The sequence below is a fragment of the Dipodomys ordii genome, unplaced genomic scaffold, assembly GCF_000151885.1.
Source record: "Dipodomys ordii isolate 6190 unplaced genomic scaffold, Dord_2.0 Scaffold48, whole genome shotgun sequence".
Classification (NCBI taxonomy): Eukaryota; Metazoa; Chordata; class Mammalia; order Rodentia; family Heteromyidae; genus Dipodomys; species Dipodomys ordii.
Window position 1 is genome coordinate 271,650 of NW_012267264.1, and position 24,177 is coordinate 295,826.

General features: G+C 43.8%; 2 protein-coding genes across 3 annotated transcripts in view; both read right to left on the reverse strand.

Annotated features, from left to right (window-relative positions):
- Nucleotides 1-13,391, reverse strand: part of Strip2 (striatin interacting protein 2) — a 51,261-nt gene extending 37,870 nt beyond the window's left edge. The window contains exons 1-5 of one of the 2 annotated variants that reach the window (XM_013020050.1): nt 13,223-13,391; nt 9,253-9,322; nt 5,199-5,273; nt 3,983-4,117; nt 1,447-1,567 (exon numbers count right to left, since the gene is read on the reverse strand). In XM_013020050.1, coding sequence (XP_012875504.1) covers nt 1,447-1,567; nt 3,983-4,117; nt 5,199-5,273; nt 9,253-9,322; nt 13,223-13,357 — 536 coding nt within the window. In that variant the 5' untranslated portion in view covers nt 13,358-13,391. The remainder of the gene's footprint in view (nt 1-1,446; nt 1,568-3,982; nt 4,118-5,198; nt 5,274-9,252; nt 9,323-13,222) is intronic. The other variant, XM_013020051.1, reaches the window with a different exon arrangement.
- Nucleotides 13,392-21,707: 8,316 nt separating this feature from the next.
- The window catches only part of Ahcyl2 (adenosylhomocysteinase-like 2), a 38,388-nt gene continuing 35,918 nt past the window's right edge, over nt 21,708-24,177 (reverse strand). Inside the window, exons 14-15 of the mRNA XM_013020037.1 lie at nt 22,241-22,361; nt 21,708-21,885 (exon numbers count right to left, since the gene is read on the reverse strand). Coding sequence (XP_012875491.1) covers nt 21,879-21,885; nt 22,241-22,361 — 128 coding nt within the window. The 3' untranslated portion in view covers nt 21,708-21,878. The remainder of the gene's footprint in view (nt 21,886-22,240; nt 22,362-24,177) is intronic.

The following is a 24,177-nucleotide window of genomic DNA, read 5'->3' on the forward strand; positions in this document are numbered from 1 at the left end:
TTAAGGCCTCTTTCCTACCTACGCTTCCAGTTACCATACGTACACACACAAACACCAGCCGTCACCTGGACATACAACCCCCAATGAAACTGATAGAATGTAAAGGAGTCCTTAGAATTCCCTGGCTATTTTAGCAAACCTTTATCCAAGGAGAAGACAGACAAGGTTTGTGATAGCCATTTCTTCCCCCACCCCCACCTTGAAATCAGGAGTCTTTATTAAACAACTTGACTGCAGGTGGGCTCAAGTCCCAAAGTACCTGCAGCCACAAATGCAGCTAGCACAAAGCTTATAAAGGCAAAAACCACGATTCAGCTGGGGAACTAAACCTAGCAAAAGTGTTATGCACAAGCTAGGTGGAGTCAATCAGGGGCTTACAGCAAGAACCCATTCCTCTTACGACTTGTACTAAGCCTAGTACTGTGTTGGACACAGTTGCTCTTTGGTCATGTATATGAAGGAAGAATAATTTTGTTCATGAATTCCAAAGCCAAGTTGAGAAGATACTTGTTGAAGTGGCACTGTGGCTCAAATGGTAGAGAGCTCGCCTTGAGCTGAGGAGCTGAGGGATAGCGCCCAAGCCCAGAGTTCAAGCCCCACAACCAAACCCCCCAAAAAAAGAACCAAAAGTAAAGATGATGATAATAAGAAGAATGACAATATCTTGTAAAAATCCATTACCCTAAATCAATGAAGATACTTGCTTAAAAAGGGACCCCAGTGGGGCCTGTAATCCTACTCAGGAGGCTGAGATCTGAGGATCGTGGTTCAATGCCAGCCTGATCAGGAAAGTCCATGAGACTCTCATCTCCAATAAACCACTAGAAAACCAGAAGTGGCGCTGTGCTCAAGTGGTAGAGCGTTTGCCTTGAGCTGAAATGCTCAGGGACAGCGCCCAAGCCCAGAGTTCAAGCCCCATGACCAAAAAAAAAAGGACCCCAACCAGGCTAGTGGCTCATGCCTGTTACCCCAGGTACTCAAGAGGCTCTGATATCTGAGAATAGTGGTTTGAAGCTAGCCCGGGCAGGAAAAGCTGTGACAGTCTTATCTCCAACAAACTACACAGGTAAAACTGGAGTGCTAGCCTTCAGAAAAAGAAGCTCAGGGACAGTGCCCAGGCCCTGAGTTCAAGCCCCAGGACTGGTGTGCACGCACACACACATACACAAACACACACACACACACAAAGGGGACCCCAACCAGGACAGGCCCCTGAAGCAGAGACGGCAGGGCAGAAGCTGCTGCTAAGCTCAGTCTCAGAGAGTTAATACACAGTATCAGGAACCATGGCTGAATGGAAGGGACCTGTTAGTGAGCTTTGAACAGAGATGAGTAAGTCCCTGTTTCAATAGGGCTCTTTACTAAGGAAGCAGGCATAAGAAATGACTTCCATCCCTTCAAGGAAGAGTTCTATCTAGGGACAGTTCTCCCCGCAAAGATTCTCACTCAATTTCCATGTGGAGTAGCTCCAGGAAGATAGAGAAGGTTCCCATCTGGTAGAGCAGGAAGCAGTTGTACCTGGACCAGTGTAGCACATCAACTTCTGAATCACATTCTCCAAAAGTACCTAAAGAACCAAATAATTAGCTGGGCGCCAGTGGTCACTCCTGTAATCCTAGCTATTCAGGAGGCTGAGATCTGAGGATCTCAATTCAAAGCCAGCCCAAGCAGGAACATCCATGAGACTCTTTTTTTTTTTTAGTCAGTCATGGGGCTTGAACTCTGGGCCTGGGCCCTGTCCCTCAGCTCTTCAGCTCAAGGCGAGCGCTCTACCACTTGGGCTACAGCACCACTTCCGGTTTTCTGGTGGTTTTTATTGGAGATAGGAGTCTCACGGTCTCTCCTGCCCGGGCTGGCTTTGAACCACGATCCTCAGATCTCAGCCTCCTGAGTAGTTAGGATTACAGGTGTGAGCCACCAGCACCCGGCCCATGAGACTCTTATTTCCACTTAACAACCAGAAAACGGGTGCTGCGGCTGAAGTGGTAAAGCACTAACTCTGAGCTGAAGAGCTCAGGGACAGTACCCAGGCACAGAGTTCAAGCCCCACAACTGACACACACAAAAAAAAGAACCAGAAAATTGTCACAGGCATTGAGGAGAGGCAGGCCTTTTTCAGTGATTTCCCTACTACTCCATGATGGTAAGATCCTCTCCTAACACCCTGCTCCATAATTAGGCTGATAGAGGGGGAAGAGCCCCGAGAACTGAGTCAGGGAAGAGGAGATGTATTGTAGTCTCCAGGGTTAGGTCCAATGTATTCTTCAATGGCCTGTCTTAAGTTTGTATCACCTAGAAGCAGATAATAAGATAAGTAGGAATTCAAGTATAAGTAATTTATTTGGAAATATCAATAGAAAAGCAGGGATCTGAGAAAGGGAAGAGAAGGCATCCAGAAGAGTTCAATCTCAGGGAAAGATCTGGACACAGTATAAAATATCCAAGATGAGTGAGGTCATCAGGCTATTCCATTCACTTCTGTCAGCCATTTTATGAATACTGAAAATATTTATTCCCGGGCTGGGAAGGTGGCTCAGTGGTAGAGCGCTTGCCTTGCATGCCTGAGGCCCTGGGTTGGATTCCTCAGCACTACATAAGCAGGGGAAAAAAAAAGCCGGAAGTGGCGCTGTGGCTCAAGTGGTAGAGCGCTAGCCTTGAGCTGAAGAGCTGAGGGACAGCGCCCAGGCCCAGAGTTCAAGACCCACGACCGGACCCCCCCCAAAAAAAATTATTCCCTATAGTCCCTGACTACTGTGTGTGCTGCAGGGCAAACCCTCAGGAAGAAAGACCTTCACACTAGCTGCTGGAAGGTGGTCAGAACAACTAGACTCAAGAAATACCAGTTGCTGTCCTTTCACCAAATGTCTACTGCCTTTCCTATTTATTTATTTTTCTTATTCAATATTTTAGCTTCTAATTTGTTGCTTTGATCACCATCCTCATTTTCATTATTTCAGGGCTTATTTTCACTAGTCTTGCTAGGCTATTTCATTCCCCTTTCAAACCCCTGGCTAATAGGTTTCTTCTGGGAAGCTTTTTCCAATTAATCTCATTTAGCTCTGATTATCACACTATTATTCACAACATCCCCTCCTGGTGCTATTTGGGCTTGAACCTTCAAAACCATGCGGAGGATTTATGCATGAGTGTGACACACCTGGCTCCCACTCAGTATTTAGTATAGGCCACCGAGGATTAAAAAAACAAAATCTCCAGGCTCAGCCAGAGGTACACTGACAGTTCTGGCCACACTGACTCTCTTGCTAATCTTTATAGACATTTACTGCCCAGGTTAGATGGAAAAAGAACCCTATGAGAAATTCCAACATGCCTGATAAGATGAAGGCATTTATAAAATGGTAACTCCTTGGGGGGGGGGGAGGAGGGAAGAGGGTCAGAAGGGAAAAAGTAGGAGAAAATGAAGGAGGAAGTAACAATGTTCAAAAAGAAATGTATTCATTGCCTGACTTATGTAACTGTAATCCCTCTGTACATCACCATTGCAATAAAATTTAAATAAAAAAGAAAATGGTAACTCCTCTGTTCAACACCTTAATAACAATTAAATAAAACATACAAAAAAAGAAATAAAGATAAAGGCAGATCTCAAGGGATCAAGTATCAAACAAGTATCTTTTTATCTTCCTCATAAGGGTGACTTCTAGCACATGAGAACACCTGCCCTTAAGAGGAGGGGGGGCCTGGGAAGGTGGCTCAGTGGTAGAGCGCTTGCCTTGCATGCTCGAGGCCCTGGGTTTGATTCCTCAGCACCACATAAGCAAAAAGAAAAAAGCCGGAAGTGGCGCTGTGGCTCAAGTGGTAGAGCGCTAGCCTTGAGCTGAAGAGCTGAGGGACAGCGCCCAGGCCCAGAGTTCAGGCCCCACGACGGGACCCAAAAAAAAAAAAAAGAGGAGGAGGGCCTTGTTTTCCCAACACAGCCCCATCCCCCTTCCCTCTCCAGATAGGAAGAGTAGGCACTCACCTTGGGCTAGGTAGAGAACAGCACGGGACACCTTAAGCCGCTGCTCCCTACTGACCACTTCCAGCCTGTCCAGAAGTCCCATCACATAGGTCTTTTGGGCATCTTCTTCCAATTCCAACCATTCCTTGCCTTGTACTAGGGATAGAAAACCATATATGGTACATATATATGTATGTATATATATACATATACATGTACACATATTATATATTTATCCAAGGTTGACTAATATCACTTCTTCCCAGAAATGAATCTATAGTATACCCACCTTTAATCTCAGCCACCAACAAAGTCTTCTCTTCAAAAGATTTCCTTTTATAAAAAAAATTATTTTTCTACGCTGAGAATCAAACACAAGGCCTCACATATGGTACACAAGTGTGCTATCATCAACCCACATCCCTAGTCCAGAGCTTTCCTTATTTAGAATAAGGGATAGGGAAAGGGCCCAAAATGTTCTGGCCTGAACCCTCTCTGTAGCCTCACCTTTGACATCCCCTCTTGCCTTCCACACACAGAGCCTGATTTGCCCAGTGTCTTTGCCTTTCCTGAGGGATTTCCCCGTCTCTATCATATCCAACTGGTAGCTGTCCTTATATGCCTGATACCAGGTGACCCCTTTCACATGAATGCCCTAGTCAAAAGCTTTGCTCCCAACAAACTATCTTTATTTTCTAGGACACAGCATTTTCTTCTTCACCTCAGCCAGTTTTATGATGTGCATTTCTCCCCTCTGCTACCAGATTATATAATCTCTTTGTAAAAGCGGCAATTACCCTCACCCCTGCTTCTTGCATTTCCGATACAACAGACATCTACTGAATTGAAAATTGAATGGCAATTGACCAAGTTTTTAAAAACATACCAGAGAGCTGAGGTTATTTCAGTGTTATTGAGAGTGAGGCAGAGTTGGAGGCAGCAGTTAAGCATTGATGTCAAGGACTAGGCTAGGCCCAGGTTTCCATCAGGCAGCAGGGCACTCGTCCAGCTTTACACCACCATCCACTCTCCTGTACTTTCTACCAGAGCAAAGACCCTAGCTAGGGCTTCTCTTGTTTCCATCATGGCTTCTACGCTTGAGATAAACTGTGCCCCAGAAGCAAGAAGTGAAGGGTGGACAGCAGGGAAAGGATGAAGAATCATACTTGTTTTAGTCTTTTACTGGGATATCAAGGAGGGGAAAGCATGTGTCTGTGAGTAATGGTCTGAAGATCACCTTGAGTCTTGAAATCTTCTTCAAAGCACCTCTTGTTAGTGGTGAATTCCGGGTTCTCAGTGTAGCTATACAATTCTGTGGCAGGAAAGAGAACAGAAGCACGTTCAGGAGACCCATAAGAAGGGAGTTTAGAGTAGAAGGATGGCATGAAACTGCTGAAGCTTCCAAAACATTCCACTGTCCGGTTCAATCCAGAGCCAGCTTCCTCTCTTTCAGAGCAGTTAAAAATAGCTACTTGTGTCCCTGGGTGATTAAACCATCAAACCTGTTCTCCTCTTGCCAGCTGGCTGCCGCAGCCGAAAAGACAGCCTTTGACATTTGTGAGGGCAAGAGGGCTGGAGCACAGGGGTCTTAATGTCATCACTTCTGTGTTTTTAGGATTGCAACGAATGCTTGCTTTGTCAAGCCCAGCTGAAACTACTCTATATCCTATATCTAGGGAAGATGAAGACAACACAACTCCTTGAATTTAGAGCCAAGATCCCTATGCTGTTCAAGAAGCTGGACAAGGGCTGAAAAAAATACATGCTAGGTTGCTTTGCAGAATTGGGGCCAATTCATTTTCTCCCTGATGAAATTCCTTGAAGGGTGTCGAAGTTTAGGCTGCTGCATACTGCCACCTGGGCAGAGGCAGCAATGAACCACATAGAAAGCAGCTATGGCTGCCAAAGGACTTTTTGTATCCTGGAAAATCTAACTTCTTTGACTATAGACTCTAAATACAAAACTGAGACTAAAACTGTCCTCTTCAATCTGCAAAATTCATCTTACAAAATTCATCATGCAAAAGATGAAGTATTAAAACCAGAAAGTTCCCAGGTGCTGGTGGCTCATGCCTGTAATCCTAGCTACTCAGAAGGCTGAGATCTGAGGATCGCGGTTCAAAACCAGCCCGGGCAGGAAAGTCTGTGAGACTCTTATCTCCAATTAACCACTAGAAAAACCAGAAATGGCGCTGTGGCTCAAGTGGTAGAGCATTCATCTTGAGCTGAAGAGCTGAGGGACAGCGCCCAGGCCCAGAGTTCAAGCCCCACGACCACCACCACCACTACCACCACCAACAAAATCAGAGAGCCAAGAAGTGATAGAACAGACAGATTATTACAAAATCGATTCCTCCTAAACCAGAGATAATTGACAAAGCAAGTGAAACTCATTCATGTTACAGCCAGCAGTAGAATGGTTGGATAATACTTTGTGTGAGAGCCAGAGCTTTGAGTCTTAAGTTCCAAAATTTGGGAATAACCACAAACAAATCCATTTTTGCATCTTGAATACTTCAGCCATTAGTGGAAATGTGAAAAAATATATGTAATTTTATGATCAGAGCATCACAAATCCAGTCAGAATAGTGAGCATGAAATGGTGCTGAGCTTTGGCTTTGTTCTTTTTGATTTTAGATAATAAAATCTCATATGCATATAGGTACAGAATACAAAATAGATACCTTTTATCCAGATTAAACAAATATTAACTTATGTCATATTTGCTTCAGACTATTCCCCGGTCATTTTTCCGCCCCTGGAGGTAACTACTATCATGAAATTGGAACATATCCACCCCAAGTTCATTTTTATACTTTTCCTACATATGATGTGCCTGTAAACCACACAAATTGTTCTGTTTTAAATGTTTTTAGCTGGGCGCTGATGGCTCACACCTGTAATCCTACCTACTCAGGAGGCTGAGATCTGGGGATCGAGGTTCAAAGCCAGCCTGGGCAGGAAAGACCGTGAGACTCCTATCTCCAATAAACCACTAGAAAACTGGAAGTGGCGCTGTAGCTCAAGTGATAGAGCACTGGCCTTGAGCTGAAGAGCTGAAGGACAGCACCCAGGCTCAGAGTTCAAGCCCTATGACTGACAAAAAAATAAAAATAAATGTTTTTAATCTCGTCTGGGTGCCAAGATTATAGCCAGTGGCTCATGCTTGTAGTCCTAGCCACTCAAGAGGTGGAGATATGGAGCAAGGTTTGCAGCCAGCCCAGGTAGAAAAGTCCATGAAACTCTAATTAACTAGAAAAAAAAGCCAGAAGTAGAGGTATGCCGCAAATATTAGAGTGCCAACCATAAGTGTAAAAGCCAAGTGAGTATGTGAGCACACATGGGCACACACACAGGGTTTTAATTTTTTATTTTTTGTCAGTTGTGGGGCTTGAACTCAGAGCCACGGAGCCGTCCTTGAGCTTTTAAAAACACTCAACGGTAGCACTCTACCACTTTGAGCCACAGCACCACTTGCAGTTTTCTGGTGGTTGCAGATAAGAGTCTCACTGACTTTCCTGCCTGAGGACTGGCTTTAAACTGTGATCCTCACATCTCAGCCTCCGGAGTAGCTAGGATTACAGGTGTGAGCCACCAGCTCCCAGCTTGAATTTTTAATTTTAATAGTATCATACTGTAGAAGTTCTTTGGTCACTTCTATTTCAGGAATTTACTGATGCTAAAACATGTTTATGTAAACTAATTACATTCATGTCTATATTTTTGACTCTTACAGTGATATGCAAGTTTATTCATTCTCCTGAAGAGGACATTTTAAATTGTTTTCAACTGTTCACAATTATAAACAAAGTTATGATAACAAACATCATTGTACATATTATTGTTCCCTAGTATAAGGCTATTTAGGGTAGATTTTCTGGGTCTTATATGTACACATCTTCAACTTTATTAGATATGACCTAACTGCTTTCCAATTTTATACTGTGTTCCCCTGACTGCTATACATAGCAGAGCAGAAAAGCTCTCATCAGGCTTTTAATTTCTATAATCAAATGACTGTGGAATCACATCTTATTGTTTTAATATGCTTTTCTCCATCAATAATGAAGTTAGACATTTACTTATTTATATGTATTTATTATATTTTATTTATTTATGGACTGTTCAGTTTTCATCTTCTATGAATTCATGCTTATATTCTTTGTCTACTTCTCTAGTGGGTTGCTCAACTCTTTATCCCTCTCTCTCTTTACATTTATTCATATTCTGGATTCTAGTCCTTTGTTCCTTTTTAAACTTAGCTCACTATTTTTCTGTCACTCATCACAAAATTTATTCCCCAAGCTTATTCACAAGAACTTCTTTTGAAATGTTTTTCTCTGAAAAAGCATGTTTCAAAGTATTATTTTCCTATGACAGAATAGTTAACTTTCACACCATCTCCAACCAAAGCTCATTTATTAATAACTAGCATCATTGCACGTGTAACACAGAAGCCCTTAATGTGAGGAGATCACATTTACCCTAAGCTAAAATTCCAGTCAGAGAAAAGCAGCCCAGAACTAAAAGAACAGGATCACCTAACTCCATCTCCCAGCTGTCCAAAGCAGAACTCCACTCTGATGGTTGCATGTGACATATCCAGCCTTGCTTGGCTAGACGTTGTCTAGTTCTCCTCAGCTATTGCTTAGAATTTAATAGGGAACAGGTGTTATGGGAAGAGGGAAAGATGAACGTAGAGGAGACTCAGGGAAGGGGGGTGGAGATAAAGACAGCAGGGCAGAAAGAATGGATATATAGGGCTGGGAAGTTGGCTCAGTGGTAGAGCGCTTGTCTTGCATGCATGAGGCCCTGGGTTCGATTCCTCAGAACCACATAAGCAGAAAAAAAAAGCCAGAAGTGGCGCTGTGGCTCAAGTGGTAGAGCGCTAGCCTTGAGCTGAAGAGCTGAGGAACAGTGCCCAAGCCCAGAGTTCAGGCCCATGACCGGACCCAAAAAAACCAGAAAGAATGGATATATAAAGGTATGGAAGAGAAACAAGTATTGGGGACAAAGTGGACAGAAAAATGATTTGAGGGTACACCAAAAGTAAAGAAGGAGGAGCAGGATAAAGTGACAGAATAAAAGAATAAATACCATGGACAAGGATAATTCACAGAAGGAGATGTGAAAGTAAGCAAAGAGCTGTTTACCATTGCAGAGGACAAAAAAAAAGAAAGCAGCAATAGCTTTTGTTCAAAAGACCACAGAGCCTTTAGGGGAGACACAGACACCCGCCCCACCCCTCCCGGATTCTTCCACTCACTACTGAGCCATCTACTTCAGCATACCTGATAACTCCGCTGCATGGCCATCTGCATCTCCATACTCAAATTCCAGAGTTGGGCAGTCCACAGAGCCCTGTAATAGAGACATTTCTCAGGAGTTGCCAAGGAAGATTATACCCTTATTTCACCTTCTTTCCCTATTTGAGGCCAAGGTTAGATCAGCAAGGCAGTAGAATTCTCATTTGGCTCTTTCATCTGGCAAGTACCCTCCCAGCTTTTGAGGGTGTAACTAGGTAGGGTACCATTCCAACCTGGGGGAGCGAGTTCACATTAAACTTCTGATTGAGTTCAGTCAAGTGTTCAAATTGTTCAATCATGCCTATGTAATGAAATGCCATACAAACTCCCTAAAACAAGGACTTAGGCAACCTTTGGGTTTGTGAGCAAATGGATGTGCCAGGAGAGGGACACCCTTGCATAAGGCATGGAAGCTCAGCACCACTCAGGCCCTGTCCCTTGTCCTATGAATCTTCTCCATTTGGCTGATACTCAATTATTCCTTTAGTTAAGAAACTATAATCTTAATTCCATGCATTCCATAAAATCCATGAGTCATCCTAGCAAATTATCAAACCTGAAAGCTGGTCATGATAACCCAGGAATCTGTAGCTGGCTAGGTAGAAACGCGGGACAGTCTATATTTGTAGCTAGCATCTAAGGTGGGGGTAGTTGTGTGAGACTGTGCACTTAACTTCCGGGTATGCATTGGTGTGCACTAACTCTGGAAGTGTCAGAATTGGATTGAGCCACAGAACACATACCATTTGATATCTGAAAAATGGTGTGCAGATAAATTCCTCATCTGTAAAATGGGGACAGTGATAACTAACTTCATAGGGTTATTGTAAAGACTAAGTGAATTAATGATAGAAAAGGCATTCAGCCTACCATAGCACTTGGTAATACTATATTACAATTTTAATATTTTATTATAAAGACCTTATATTATTAAAACTATCACTTTAAGTGGCCATATAAATAGCTAGATATCTATCAGCTTACCTAGCCAATTCTCTACTTTTGAACACTGAAGATGTTTTAAATGCATGAAGCTATAATATTGATAAGTATTTTTATTTTTTAGAATTTGTGATCTTTCCATACTCATTTTTCTTGGGCCAGTACTGGGGTTTGAACTCAAGGCCTCATTGTGCTTGCTCCTGAATACTATTGTCATCATTCAGTCTGGATGGAAATCGCACATAGTAAACAAACTCCTGGAATGTAAGCTCCTGCTCAGCCTGTCTGCTATACCACATTATTCCTAGTATTTAGAATATCAATATTTGAATGAATAAATGAACGAGCTCAGGGCTTTGCACTCTTTGCTTTGCTTTTTCACTCACAGGCTGGCACTCTACACTTGAAGCACACCTCCATTTCCTTTGCTGATTATTTTGGAGATGGAGTTTTGTGGACTTTTCTGCTTGGGTTGGCTTTGAACCATGATCCTTCAGATCTCAGTCTCCTGAGTAGTTAGTATTACAGGAAGGAACCATGATGCCCATATAGCTTCCTTGTTTGTTTGTTTTTGTTTTTTCCTTTTGCCAGTCCTGGTGCTTGAACTCAGGGCCTGGGCACTGTCCTTGAACTTCTCTTGCTCAAGGCTAGCACTCTACCACTTGAGCCACAGTGCCACTTCCAGCCTTTCTGTTTATGTGGTACTGAGGAATTGAACCTAAGGCTTTATGAATGCTAGGCAAGCACTCTACCACTAGGTCACATTCTCAACCCCCGGTAGCTTCCTTTTTTAGTGTGTAGGATAGTCATATACTGAGCCATTGGGAGAGAGTAGTTCAATAGTGCTCCTATAAATATTGTTATGAGAAGACTCTTGACATATGTCAATAGTAATTCTCTTCTAGCACCTTTCTATAGCCCTAGACAGCAAAGAACCCCATCTCCCTAAGGCTTGTCTTCCATAGGAAAGCAAAGAGAGAAAGAAGGAAAAGCAGATCTGGCACCTGGGTACTCCAGTGATCGGGATGAACTGACAAGTACATCCTGCTGCAGTGGAAGGTAGAGGAGAGCTAATCTTTTCACCCAGCCTATCTGCAGGCAATGAGCCCAGATAGAGATGATTACTGCAGTTGTTCATTTCCAGGCATGAAGAATGTAGCTGCAGAAAATCAGTAGGTAAACTGCAGTGCAAGTGGAAAGCTCAGAATCTGGACCCTGAACTCATTAGCAAAAGCACAGTACTATCAGAGCTTTTAGTTGAAGGAAGACTTAATGGTTGAATGAACAGCTACTTCAGAAGGGAGACAGAATATAGCACTCTGAAATTATTTATTGGTTTGTTGTCTATCTCCCCAACTCTATTACGGTGCTATCTCTACAAAGACAAAGACCCAGTCTCGTTCACTGATATATCCCTAGAATGCATGCACACACACAAAAACAATGACTATAGCTCAATAATGGTTGAATTAATGAATGACTCATACTTCAAAAAACACTTCAGCAAGAACAATACCCCTGAGAAGGAAGGAGGCATAGACTACCCTAAACGTAGGAATTTAGATGCAGAAGACACCAGTGTTTTATGCCTATAATTTTAAGTAGTCGGGAGACTGAGACCTGAGAATCTCCGTTTGATGCCAACTTACAGCAGACAAATCTGAGCAAACCCAGAAGACTCCTCACCTCCAATTAACCAGCAAAGTAGGTGTGGATTAAGTGGTAGAACACCAAGTGCGAGTGGGGGAAAAAAAAGCCCTAAAAGATTGCTGAGGCCTAAAGTTCAAGCCCCAGTACCAATACACACACACACACACACACACACACACACACACACACCACACACATACCACCACCCCACGAAAAAGAAGAGTCGATGGATAATTCCTATTCTGCCTGTATCAAAATTGGAGGCATATATAAAATCTTTGCAGTGATACTGTGAAATGCTATTCAAATAGCAAACTGGACTGGAATGCCAAAGACCTAATTCTTGTACCTGCTCTGCCACTTGATGGTGTATGGGCCAATTAATTACATGAACTGAGCTAAGCAATGTTTAACCCCTTTTTACAAATGAAAGAACTAGCGCTCAGAAAGGTTTTGTAATTTGCCTAAATTACAGTTAATTGATAGTGCTAAGGTTCCAAACCTGATGTGACACACGCCGGAGCCTGGTGGTCTTGACCACTCACTTGGCTATATGTCTGATGATGGGCAAATTATTTCTGCCTGTTTTATTCTGTAAAATAAAGGGCTACACCAGATGATCCCCACACCTGACATTTCCAGGTCTAATCTGGTAATCGCTGCTCAGATACAATCGGACCAGGCTAATGGATCGGAACTGGCTGGGCGAGATTGTGAGGGAGTGATCATTCAGTCCTTTTGTCGTCGCCCTAGTTCGGATTTCTTTTTTAGAAGAGGAAGACAAGACCCAAATATTTCTTATATTCCTAGCTGTGTCTTGGGGGCGGGTCTGTTCTAGATCCCCCGCCGGACAGTCCCCGCCTGAGTCCTGTTTCACTTCATCCTTCCGGGCAAGGGACCCGAGGCCAGAGAAAGATGCTCCCTAAAACGGCCGGCCTGAACCCGGGCCAGGGACAGCCCCTCACCCCCTGCAGGCAGCCTGGAGTGGAGGGACGGCGACCCGCTCGCTGACCCCTCCAGGCCGTCCCTCAGCCTCCCTGCGCTAGTCCCGTCGTCTGTAAATCGGGGTCTGTATGTCTGCGTGGGGGGCGGGGGGGGCGGTGCGACGGAGAACAAGTGACATGAAGATTTGCAAAGTATCATCGGCCATGCTCGCTACAGCGCTCCCTCTCCGTGCTGGGGGACAGGGGAGGCCCCCATCGGTGGAGGCAGCCGTGCGGAGCAGGGTCGGGGCGGAAGAACCCGCAGGAGCTGACTCCGGGAGCGCGAGGGGTCTCAGGGCCAAGGCCGAATCACCTCCACCTCCGCTTCCCGCCCTCGGGCGTCTCCCGGGTCCCCAGCCGAAGCCCTCGGGGCTCCTCACCTCCGACTCCCGCCGCTGGCTGCGGAACGCTTCCCGGCCCTTGGGCACCGCCGGCTTCCCTTTGCCGTTATTGCCGTTACCATTGGCTGGCAGGCCCCCTGACCCGGAGGCCCCGGGCACCGTAGGGTCCTCCATGCGGCTGGTCAGCGGCTACCCTCAACAGCTCTCTCTGCCCGAGGCGACCCCGCCACCGCGCGCGCCTGGCACCAGGCTCCGCCCTCCAGTCGCTATTGGATGCGACCCCTCCCCTCGGCTCCGCCCCACATCGTGATTGGCTGCTTGACCGGCCAGAGTGGGACTCGGAGGGTTGGGGGTTCTTTCAAGGAATATTTTCCCCTTCCCGACTTGTTTGTTTGTTTATTTTAATTTCTGCGGCTTCAGCTGGTGCTACTGCTGATGGTCTCCTAGGTTGGTTTTCCACTTCACCTCCTGAACTCACCTTGAGTGCAGGCAGGTCCTCTCCTTTTTTTCCAGGGCTCTCAGTCGTCGCCCCCTGTTCTACTGCTGTCTGCATTGGACCCTGGCCGCCGAATCCTAGAGGACATCCAGCTAACTCTCAGAAGAGAGATGGCACAGCCCGGTAGCCAGGGCCACAGCTAGAAATGCGGGGCTCTCAGTCTCTGGGCTGATCAGGAGACTGGGAATTTAGGGGTAGGGCTTGGGGTGTTGGGTTTGTTTGTTCGGTTTTTTTTTTTTTTGTCACTGATGCCCTTGAGGGCTGCTGCTCCTGACCATCTGCCCTTTTCTGCTGTATTTGTACCCTGACTGCACTGAATTGGCGGCAAGACCCTCCCCCACCCCTCCTGGCCTTTCCTTTTTTCCTTTCTTTAAAGCTCCTTCCCAAAGGCTCAGTGTTGGTGGGGGAGGGGAGAGTGCTTTTTTTTTTTTGGTCGGTCATGGGGCTTGAACTCTGGGCCTGGGCGCTGTCCCTCAGCTCTTCAGCTCAAGGCTAGTGTTCTACTGCTTGAGCCACAGCACCACTTCCGGCTTTTTCTATTTATGTGGTGCTGAGGAACCGAACTCAGGATCTCACGCATGCAAGGCAAGCACTCTACCACTGAGCCACTTTCCCAGCCCTGTGATTTTTAAAATTTAACCAAATTCAGTGAGAAAGCGAGTGCAACAAAACGGGCAGATCTGGCTTGGTCATGGAAGTTCCAAACAAGTAGGCTGAAGGGATTGGATGGAACCAACTCATTAGCCAAACAACTCAGTTGCTTTAGGAAGAGGGTTGGGCGTTTTAACTATGCTCTGTGCCAGGCATGACACTGGGTACTTTCCAGATACATCATGCCTCTCCCTGACAGGTAATCTTTGAGAATCTGTTATTACTGATAAAGAAACTGGGACTCACGGAGAACTCCTTGTAGTTCCTAAGGTACATCGTGTCTTGTCACAATGTGGGGATGCTGTTCTGTGGAGGAAATTTGTTTTCTCTTGGTTGGCCACTGTCTTTAAAGATTCTAAAAAAGCATTAATTTTTTATTAGTATTATAAAGGTGTACAGAGGTGTTACATAAGTCAGGTAAACAGTACATTCTTTTTGGGCAATGTCACCCTTCCCTCCAAAAACAACTTTTAAAAGTTTTGTGGGGTTTTTTGTTTGTTTTTTTGTAGGTCGTGGGACCTGAACTCTGGGCCTGGGTGCTGTCCCTCAGCTCTTCAGCTCAAGGCTAGCACTCTACCACTTGAGCCACAGTGCCACTTGTTTTCTGAGTGCTTTTATTGGAGATAAGAATCTCATGTACTTTCCTGCCAGGTTTGGCTTTGGACTGAGATCCTCAGATCTCAGCCTCCTGAGTAGCTAGGATTACAGGTGTGAGCCACCGGCACCCAGCTAACTTTTAAAAGTTTTTAACAAGGATTCTGGTATAACAGGGTAAGCAGTAAGAAACATGTCCTCCTCGGTAGGAAATGGGAGTTAAAGACCTCCCAAGAAACTTTCTGTGAAAAGCCAACTTTGTTGAGAACCAAAAATCTTAGTATTTCCCATTTTCCTAAAACAAAGGTCTAAAGGAATTTTTTTCCCTATATTTTAGGGACAATTCCAGGCCTCCTTCCTTTTGCCACTTTCTTTTCATTTTTTTTTCTTACTCTCCCTTCCTTTCTTCCCATATTTCTTTAAGACAGGTTTGCACTGTGTAGCACAGGTTGGCCTCAACTCTATTTTTTTACCTTGGCCTTTCCAGTGCTGGGAGTACAGGTGTGCATCACCTTGCTGGTTTCCAATCCTTTTTGTGTCATTCTTTCTTTCTTCTTTCTGGATGGTAGGTGACATATCAAGGCAGGCTTGAAAGCAATTTTGTGAGATTTCTAGATTCCTTTCTTTCCAACATCTCAAACATCTACTTTCTGACACCACTCATCTTATTTCCACCTCTTTCCTAGGGTCAAGTTTATTTTCTCCCTTCTCTCCTCTCTTTTGTGGGTCCCGGGGTTTGAACTTAGAGCTTTGCACTTGTTTGGCTTACTTGCTTGCTCAACTGGTGCCCTACCACTCCAGCCCTGCTTTTTGCTGGTTATATTGGAGATGGGTCTTTTAAGTACTTTTTTCTGCCCAGGCTGGATTTGAACTATAATTCTCTAGGTGTCAGTCTTGAGTAACTAGAATTACAGTTGTGAGCCTGTATGATGTGTTCGTTCTGTTTCACAAAGGATTTCACTCTGTATTCTTGATCCTTTCGGCTGAAAAATTATTAGGGGGACTGCAATTGTAGGATGTTTAGTAGAACTTCTGGTCTCCTCTCACCTTACTTATGAGAACCCAAAATGCCTAGATATTGCAAAAAATGTTCCTTGAAGAGCAAAATCTTCAATTCAGAATCCTGGTTTAGGGAACTGAATTGATATGAAGTTCCAAGAAAGCTCTTGGCTTAAGGCCTAAGTGATTTGATTTTGGAATTTTTTTCGAGGGCGTAATTTGTTAACCTCTTAAAAATCTCTACTTTGTATTAAAATTCACAACCCACACCTAGCTCATCACTGACTTAATGTGATCAACCTGCCACAGCCCAATTGGGTTTCTTACTAAAAAGGAACTCATTATCTACTTTTCTTCTCAATACCTCTCTCCTTAAGCAGTGAAAATTTGGGGACTAACAGCCCCACAACTTGTTTTTTTGTGATCTTAATCAACCAGTAAAGTACTATCCTAAACAGTGGCAGAAATCTCTATCAATGGCCAGTTTTGAGGTTTTGTTCCTTTTTGTCTATCCTTAGGGTGAAGGACAGAGACTGATCTCTTAGAAGTGGGATTGAAGACAGCACCCAGGACTCCTCTAGCCTCTATCTAAAGCTAAATGCCGGGTTTAAGGCTGCCTTTGCCCTTACTTTTAGAGAAGGAATTTGAAAAATTGGCGTTGTAGAGATTGCAAAGATCAACAGGAAAAACCTCAGTCCATGATCTTTCCCACACTAAGTGGAATGGAAGACAATAAAGGCCTAAATGTTCAGAACTTGTAAAGATGTCTGGGTTGGGAATGGGGTGGGAGGGACACTTTGAGAATTAACAAGAAAGTGAGAACTGCAAATGTTGAAACTACAGGTCATTGGGCTGAGAATGTGGCTTAGTGGTAAAGTGCTTGCCTAGCATGCATGAAGCCCTGGGTTTGATTCTCAGTACCACATGAACAGAAAAAGCCAGAAGTGGTGCTGTGGCTCAAGTGGTAGAGTGCTAGCCTTGATTGAGCTTGATCGAGCAGCTCAGGGACAGTGCCCAGGCCTGAGATCAAGCCCCAGGACTGGCAAAAAAGATAAAAAAGAAAGAAACTACAGATCATGGAATTAGCACTCCTAAAATTTCTTTTAACTTACTTGCCAACAAGGAAGTGATAATTTTTTGCCACATGATTGATCAGAGGCAACCATAAGTATACCTGGGAATTAAGTAATCAGGGATGGTCTGTTTTTTTGTTTTGCATAGAAAGGTCCAGAAGTGAGTTACTTTAAAACCAACATTGCAAATGTCCCTTGTCCCAAATCTCAGGTTTTATTCTGAGGGCTGGAGGTATAACCGGGTACAGTTACTAGGATCATACATACCCCTTTGTTCACTTAAGCACTTTAATCCCTAGAGGGCAAATAATAAACAGTGCCTTGCACTGACACAGCTTATAAAGAAGATGAAGTCTTAAATTACTTTATTTTTGAGGCTATTTAGCAGTTAGGACAATATAGTAGAAAAAGAACACCTCCTTTCTCCATAAAGGGCATGAGTAGGTGTAATAATGCAATGTAGGCTACAGTTCCCTACATGGAACAGATGTTTATGCAGTAAGCAGTGTGTGCCTGTCTTTAAGTAGCACTTTTTTTATTTTTTGATACATCAGGCCATTGAATCTTTACCCTAGGAGATAATCATTATCAATTTCACAGGCAAAATAACTGAGGCTTTGATTGGTTATATAATTTTGCCAAGTTATACAACTTGTAAATGGCAGAGCTGGAGTTCAAACTCAAGCATTAGCCCAATTCAGAGTTTAGGCTCTTTCTATAATTATTGTGAGGCAGAGAAGCATGCCCAGCAGCGGGCAGCCTGAACTGATTCTGGGAGTATGAAACTAAGACCAGGAACATGGGTTTTCATCCTTCACAAAAGAATCAGGCTTTATAGAGGGAGCAAATCCTCTCAGCTGACTCGAAGGCTTCACTGCTAGCTGCTGCCTTATCTGAACTGGAATGGCTAAAGCTTTCAGCCATTACCAACTTCCCTGTGGCTCTTAGCTTAAATAAGCACAAGACAAAATGGCAGAAGAGTCTGATAAGGAAAACATCTCATGTACAGGATGTACAGCTAAACAGGATGATCATCTAAAAGCTTCCCAGACCTGGTTACCCCTACTGGTAGATGAGAAAAAACAGGCAATTGGATTCATCCTCCAGTTACTGAGTTAGCCAGGTAACCTGACTTACCAACAAATCTCTGCCCAAATAATTTTCTTCCCTTTGAATGAATGTAGGGAGATCCTGAATGCCTGGAGCCCTTTGGTGCCAAACTATGGTTATGCTGACCTTCCTGTGCTCTCCAGCTAAGGACTACACCCAGAGGGCATGAGGGACTTAGAGCTATGCATTCGTGTTTGTACCTTAAGCTACCACTCTCAACTCCCCAGGGTAGTGGTTGTAAGAAGACACGTTCCTTATATCTGGAGCCGTGTGTGTGTCCAGGTGGATGTGGGCAGAAGGAACAAGGTATTTACCAGTACAGTGGCCTAGCAAGGAATAAAAGTCTCAAGGCAATGGTCACTCAATGGTTACAGCCCATGGGTAAGAGTTTCAGCATTTCACACCTTTGCCCAGAGACCTCTCACCTCTTAGTGACAGAAGCAAAAATACTCTCAGGACAATAATCCATTTTAAGAATATTTTATTTATCTTTTGAGATTACATAGTCATTATTGCTGATCTAATACAATCACTTAGACATAAAGATTTCCAAGAGCTTCTCAGAATGGCGATCTTTTAGAGGTTCTGTTCCTTTCAGTAAGATGACAGTGAGAACTAGATTATTATTATATATATATATATATGTGTGTGTGTATCTATATAGGACTTTTCCACGTATAATTTGCTGGTGTTGCCTATTTTCTTTCCATAGTTTTCCTTTATAAAAAAGCTTAATGCAACAATTCACTTTGATTTGTTTAAGAACCATGACAAAGTTAATTTTGAGAAAACCACAGGAGCAGCAATTTCAGATCTGTTCAGAGAAAAGCTAAGCAGCAAAAACAGCTTTGCAGGAGTGTGTGGCCACAGGGAGCCGTGCTTACATGGGAGGGCAGGATGGGGAGGGAGCAGGGCAGAGGGGAACTAGAAGAGATTCATTTTTGGGGTACTGGGGTTTGAACTCAGGGCTTTGCCATCAGATCCACACCCTCAGCCTTTGATTTTGCCTCAGGGCATTTTTCAGGTAAGGTTATGCTTTTTGCCTGGGCTGGCCTCAGTTTATGATCCTCCTGTTTCTCCTGTGTAGCTGGGACTACACCCATTAACTACCATGCTCAGCTTGTTAGCTGAGATGAAATTTTGCTAATATTACTCTTCTTACAAGGAGCTGGGATTTAGGTGCTTTTTTTTTTTCTTTTTGGTCAGTCGTGGGGCCTGAACTCTGGGCCTGGGTGCTGTCCCTCAACTCTTCAGCTCAAGGCTAGTGCTCTACTGCTGAACCACAGCGCCACTTCTGGCTTTTTCTGCTTATGTGGTGCTGAGGAATCGAACCCAGGGCATCATGCATGCAAGGCAAGCACTCTACCACTGAGCCACCTTCCTAGCCTTGTAGGTGCATTTTTAAAGAAGAAACAGCAAACTAAATATTTCCTTTAAAAGGCAAAAAGACCTTGGAACTAGCACAAGTTCATCTTAGGTAAAATGGTAAGTATTCCCACAGGCTAGGGCCACATTCAAAGAGATAATTAATAATTAGCCTTCTTTTCCATGCCTCCTACTAGGAAGGTGAAAGGTTGGGGAAAGGAAGGCAACTGCTCTGATTCCAAGGACAGAGGAGTAATGATAAAATCCCAACAATAAAATTAAATAGGAGAGCTTGACCTCCTTCTTTTTCCTGGTTGATGACACAAGGTCCCCAAAGAAAGAGAAGAGAAGTAATCTGAAATTTAGAGGCAACTACCTCACTATAGGCAGCAACACTGGTGACCTAACTTCGAAAACCGTGTGTCTCCTTTCCTCTGTGGAGTAACGGTGTGTTGCCTGTAAGAACTAGCTCTCAGTAAATGCCATAGAGGCAAGCTTTGCAGAGAAGCAGCAGGTTATGAATTTTGGTTTAAGAAGTTAATAGGCTAGGGCCCAGCTTATCAGCCTAATGGAAACGGTTCTGCATGTAAGATGGAGGTACAAAGACCCAAAGCTTTTGCTAAAGAGACCCAATTAATGAATACAAAAGTCAGAATTGGGCAGGCAAAAGAACTGGGTAGCCTTGTGGGTTTTTCATTACGTATGGTCTTCCTCATAAGAAAGAGTGCAGCCATATGTGTTCTTCTCTAGCACTGCTGAGACATATGGCCTCTTCTTAGGGGATGAGCCTATATGCTATTTAATGAGGTAAACAGCTGTTTATCCAAGTCTACTTCCCTAGCTCCAAAAGTAAGGACACTTCCAGACTAGCTCTGGGGGTCTATGTAAATACAGGGAGACAAAGTGTGGAGAAAGGGGAGGATTCAGATGGAATGATTCTGGCGGTCTGGTATTTCCTTGCTACACCATGGTCTTAAGACTTTGAAGGAGACCAACGTAAGAAAAAACTGGGACACAAATGTGCGAGCACATAGGGGTGGCTGGGGAAAAAGAGACTCATTTCATTCAAGATTCCTAGGGTCATTCCAGGTGTTAATTCTTAGAACCAACCAATCTGGTTCATTCCAATGAAAACCTTGAAGCCAGTAAGTCAGTTTCCAAAAGAATCCCACTGGGACATCAAATTTCATATTGTTCATTTTACTAATTTTAAAACTAATTTTGGAATTACTTAAGAAACTATCTCTGCAACAGAATCTTTAAAAGGAAGAGGTAAGATCATGAAGATGCCAGCAGAGAGGAAAGACGACAGATTGGGTTGCAGATCTTACTTTCATCCATGGCAATGGCCAAAAAATAAATGTCTGATGAGGTAACTAGTCAAACTAGTTTTGAGCTCCGAACGGATTAAAATGTCATCTTTTTACCTATTAGCTTAACCAAGTCTTTCCTGGGAAACAAATAAACATACCTGCTTCTTTCAGGGCCAAGCTGTGTACCTGAAAGCCTGGTGCCATTTTCAAAGTCTTAATCTTCCAAATCCCTGGCAAAGTATGTCTTTTCAAGCTCACTTTTAGAAATAGTTTTAGGCAATAACAGGAAGCTTCAGGAAGAACTGTTCTACAACAAAGCCTCCTTTTCTGAGTCAGTGCCAGTCTGGAGTGGGCTTCCTGAGCAGTGCTTGGTGGGTTAGAAAGACAGCAAAACAAACATCTGATAAACACCAGAGCTGGTGCTGAGATCATAGAGGCATACCCTCTTGGAACCAGAAGCATTAAAACGGACTTAAGAGTCAAGAAGAAAGGAGTCCTATGTAAGGAAGGAGACCCCATTAGGCACAGACAACAGGCACAACTAAGTTCTCGAGTGGCTTGCAAGGCCTTAACACTCCTTTTTTACTAGACTTTTTTGTAAAGAAGGCAGTGACAGTGTGGCCAAGGCTGAGAACCCAGGCCATGTTAATTCAGTGGCTCCCAAAAGGCTTCACCAGGGGAGAATGATCAAAGCTGAGAAAGGCAGCTGCTGAATTTATTCCAGAAAACCCCAGGGAACAAAGAGTCTGGAATCCCTGAACTCCTGAGCCTGGATGAGAGAAACAGCTATTGCTGAGGAGTTCATCAATAGGCAATGATGTGAATGATGCACTAGGCTTGGTGACCCCATTGCTTTCCTTCCTCAGCCTGTCTTCTGCAGTTCCCATGGCCCGAAGAGCAGTAACCACACTCTGGGCCAAGGCTACAGGCACAGGATTCTAGATTTTAATAAATAAATAACCTAACACACAGGGAGAGCACGGCGGGCAGCTCTGATTGGAGAAGCAGCTTGCTGGGTTCTTTCTTAGATAGTAGTGGAGAAAAGGCTTGGAGTTCTATTCCTTAAAATGTCTTCTGGCTTGAGTTACAGGAATTTAATACCTGGAAAGAAAAAGAAAGATGAGACTGATACTATCGGCTAGTAGGCCTGTTGAAACCTGAAGAGCCTATCTAAAGATAGGAGGCAGGGGCTCTCCTGAAGTGTATGAGAATTGATACTTTGGGGTTCCTTTTCATATCAGAGAAAAGGCCAGTATATTTTCTTGGAGGAAGGGAATATTAACATTTTGTAGAAGATCTCAAAGAGTCCTCTGAGGGTGCCAAAAAGGGAGTGGGTTAATTTCCCTGAGTCAACGTAAACCTATGTGTTGGGGTTTGAGGAGATGCAAACACCAATTCCCGTACAGGAAGCTCTTCACTACCCAGGCTTCCCTGAATTCTAGGGACCCCAAGGCACCTGTAGTAATTAGGCTTGAAAGGCCCATTCTTGTTGAGTCCCAGATACTTCGCCTGTTCATCTGTCAGCTCTGTCAGGTGGGCATCAAAAGTTGGTAGGTGTAGGCTTGCCACATACTCATCTGGAACAGACCACAAAAGCCCTGGGGTAAGCATTCATGCCCCTTCTCTGGCTGTCCTCCCAAGTGAGGCCTTAAACAGCTGGAAGATGTGTTCTAATTCTTTGAGATGAGTAAAAGATGTTTGACTTTTGTTCATGGGCCACCAGTTATTATTATTTTTTTATTAAAATTGTTTTTGTGATCATGGGGCTTGAACTCTGGCCCTGGATGCTGTCCTACAGAGGGGTTACCGTTTCTTCTTTCTCCTTCCTTCCAGGAACTTCCTTCCTTCCTTCCCCTTCTTTCTTCCTTCCTTCCTCTCTTCCTTCCTTCCTCTCTTTCTTTCTTTCCTTTCTTTCGCTGTCCCCCAGCTCTTCAGTTGTATACCGGGGCTCTACCACTTGAGCCTCAGCCACACTTCCATCTTTTTCTGCTTATGTGGTGCTGAGAAATTGAACCGAGGGCCTTATGCATGCAAGGCAAGCACTCTACCACTGACCTACCTTCCCAGCCCCGGGGTTACCATTTCTTAAGCCAGGTACTGAGTACAATTCTTTGTCACCCCTTCACTCTCCCTCAGTTTTCCCTTCCTAACCCTGCCCACAAGTTACATAGGTCAGTTTCAAATTGTGTATACTGAATAATATGATTGCATTTGTTCACCCTCTCTTCCTCCCTCCCTTTCTGTGCCCCTTGCTGTCTCCTAAAAGAAAAAAAAAAGTAAAAACAAGTACCACAGCTGGGCACTAGTGGCTCACGCCTGTAATCTTAGCTATTTAGGAGGCTGAAATTTGAGGATCATGGTTCAAAGTCAGCCCAAGCAGTAAACTCTATGAGACTCTCATCTTCAATTAACCACCAGAAAACTGGAAGTAGAATTGTGGCTTAAAGTGGTATAGCATTAGCCTTGAGCAAAAGGAGCTCAAATTGCCTAGGTCCCAAGTACAAGCCCCATGACTGACATCACCGCCACCAACAACAAAAAACCCCATGTTATGGGCCTCCAATTCTAAGGAATGGCTACCTGAAGCTGCAAACTCAGTGCCTAGTGTCTTTGTTACTCTCAGCCTTGAACCTTTCCTACTCTTCAGAAAGGAAAGAGAGGAAAGGAAGCCCTAGGGTCTAAAAGAGTTGGAAAGTTCCAACTTTAGCTTTGCCTTGGACTATATATTATACTTTGAGTCACTCAAAAAAATTAAGCCCTGAAGTAATTGAAAAACAATAATTAAGAAGGATACAAGACTGTTTGCTTTGCTTTCAGTATTTTTTTATTGGTTTCTGCTTATTTTTTATTATCTAAATACCTTGCACTTATTCATAATTTTATATTATTTCTTATGTATTTGTATTTCAAATTTAATTATATATTCAGTATATATTATATATTCAGTATATAGAACACTATTTTATAACCTTCCATTTTGTCATTTTGTTCATGCCTGCAATCCTAGCTACTCAGGAGGCTGAGTTCAAAGTCAGTCTAATCAGGAAAGATCATGGAGACTCTTATTTCCAATTAATCAGCAAAAAGGTAGAAGTAGAGCTTTGGTTCAAGTGTTAGGGCCTTATCCTTGAGCAAGAAACAAAAAAGCTCAGGGACAGCAACCTGATTTCAAGCTTCAGAGATGGTACACACACACACACACACACACACACACACACACACACACACGAGATAGAGAAGAGAGAGAGGGAAAAAGGGAGAAAGGGAGAAAGGGAGAGGGGAGGCAGAGGGAGGAGAGAAAACATAAATTTTTAACCATTATTGAAATAAAATCAGAAGCTCATTTATTCCTTGATCTTTGTTGGAGGAGCTTATAAATGCACTGTATCATTC